Raw genomic sequence first — 664 nt, forward strand, 5'->3', positions numbered from 1 at the left:
GGGGGTATTTGCATGAGAAGAGCTCCTCAGGCCAATGGCCGGAATGGATAGAGGGAATATTAGGATCCAGCAGGAAGTGACGTGTCGGGTTACACACTCCTCCCTCTTTTCCTCAGGCGAGAGAGAGAGATCAAGGGAGAAAGAAGGGGCGAGCGGGGTAGAAGTAAATGGGCCAAGCAGCAGTCTCATTTTTGCTGTGTGAGATCACGGAGCGGCAGAATGTGTCGGGATCTGCTTGACTACTGAAAACAAGACTGAACAACACAGGAGGAGAGACACAGAGAGGAAAAGGGAAGGGAGGACAGAAGGACACAGGAGGGAGGGAAGGAAGGAGGGGTGGAGGAGGAGATCTGGAAGAGTTTTTGGGATCTTTTAGGATCTACGCTTCCCAAAAGGATCTAGTTGGCAAAGTGTGTCACAGGGGCTGAGCTACAGCCCTGCCCCGGAGTTACCACAGCCGCTTCACTGCAGCAGGGACAAGATGAACTATCTGGTGAGTGTGTGTGTGTGTGAGAGAGAGAGAGATTTCTGTGTGTCCATGCAAAATGTCTGGCTTTTTAAAAAAATCTGTGCCTTTTTTGGCATTCATCCCCTGTGGTTGAGTGTGTGAGTTTTGTAGCAGGAACTGCTATAACCCAGCTGTGCACGGACTAAAGAAGGGGGG

The 664-nt window shown here is 50.9% G+C and overlaps 1 protein-coding gene across 1 annotated transcript in view; it reads left to right on the top strand.

The window, feature by feature from the left end:
• Nucleotides 1–115: 115 nt before the first annotated feature.
• The window catches only part of bcar1 (BCAR1 scaffold protein, Cas family member), a gene marked incomplete in the record, with an annotated part of 44,870 nt that continues 44,321 nt past the window's right edge, over nucleotides 116–664 (top strand). Inside the window, 1 exon segment of the mRNA XM_035664618.1 lies at nucleotides 116–493. Coding sequence (XP_035520511.1) covers nucleotides 482–493 — 12 coding nt within the window.

Source organism: Morone saxatilis, unplaced genomic scaffold, assembly GCF_004916995.1.
Source record: "Morone saxatilis isolate NCDOM2014 unplaced genomic scaffold, NCSU_SB_2.0 Contig2, whole genome shotgun sequence".
Classification (NCBI taxonomy): domain Eukaryota; kingdom Metazoa; phylum Chordata; class Actinopteri; family Moronidae; genus Morone; species Morone saxatilis.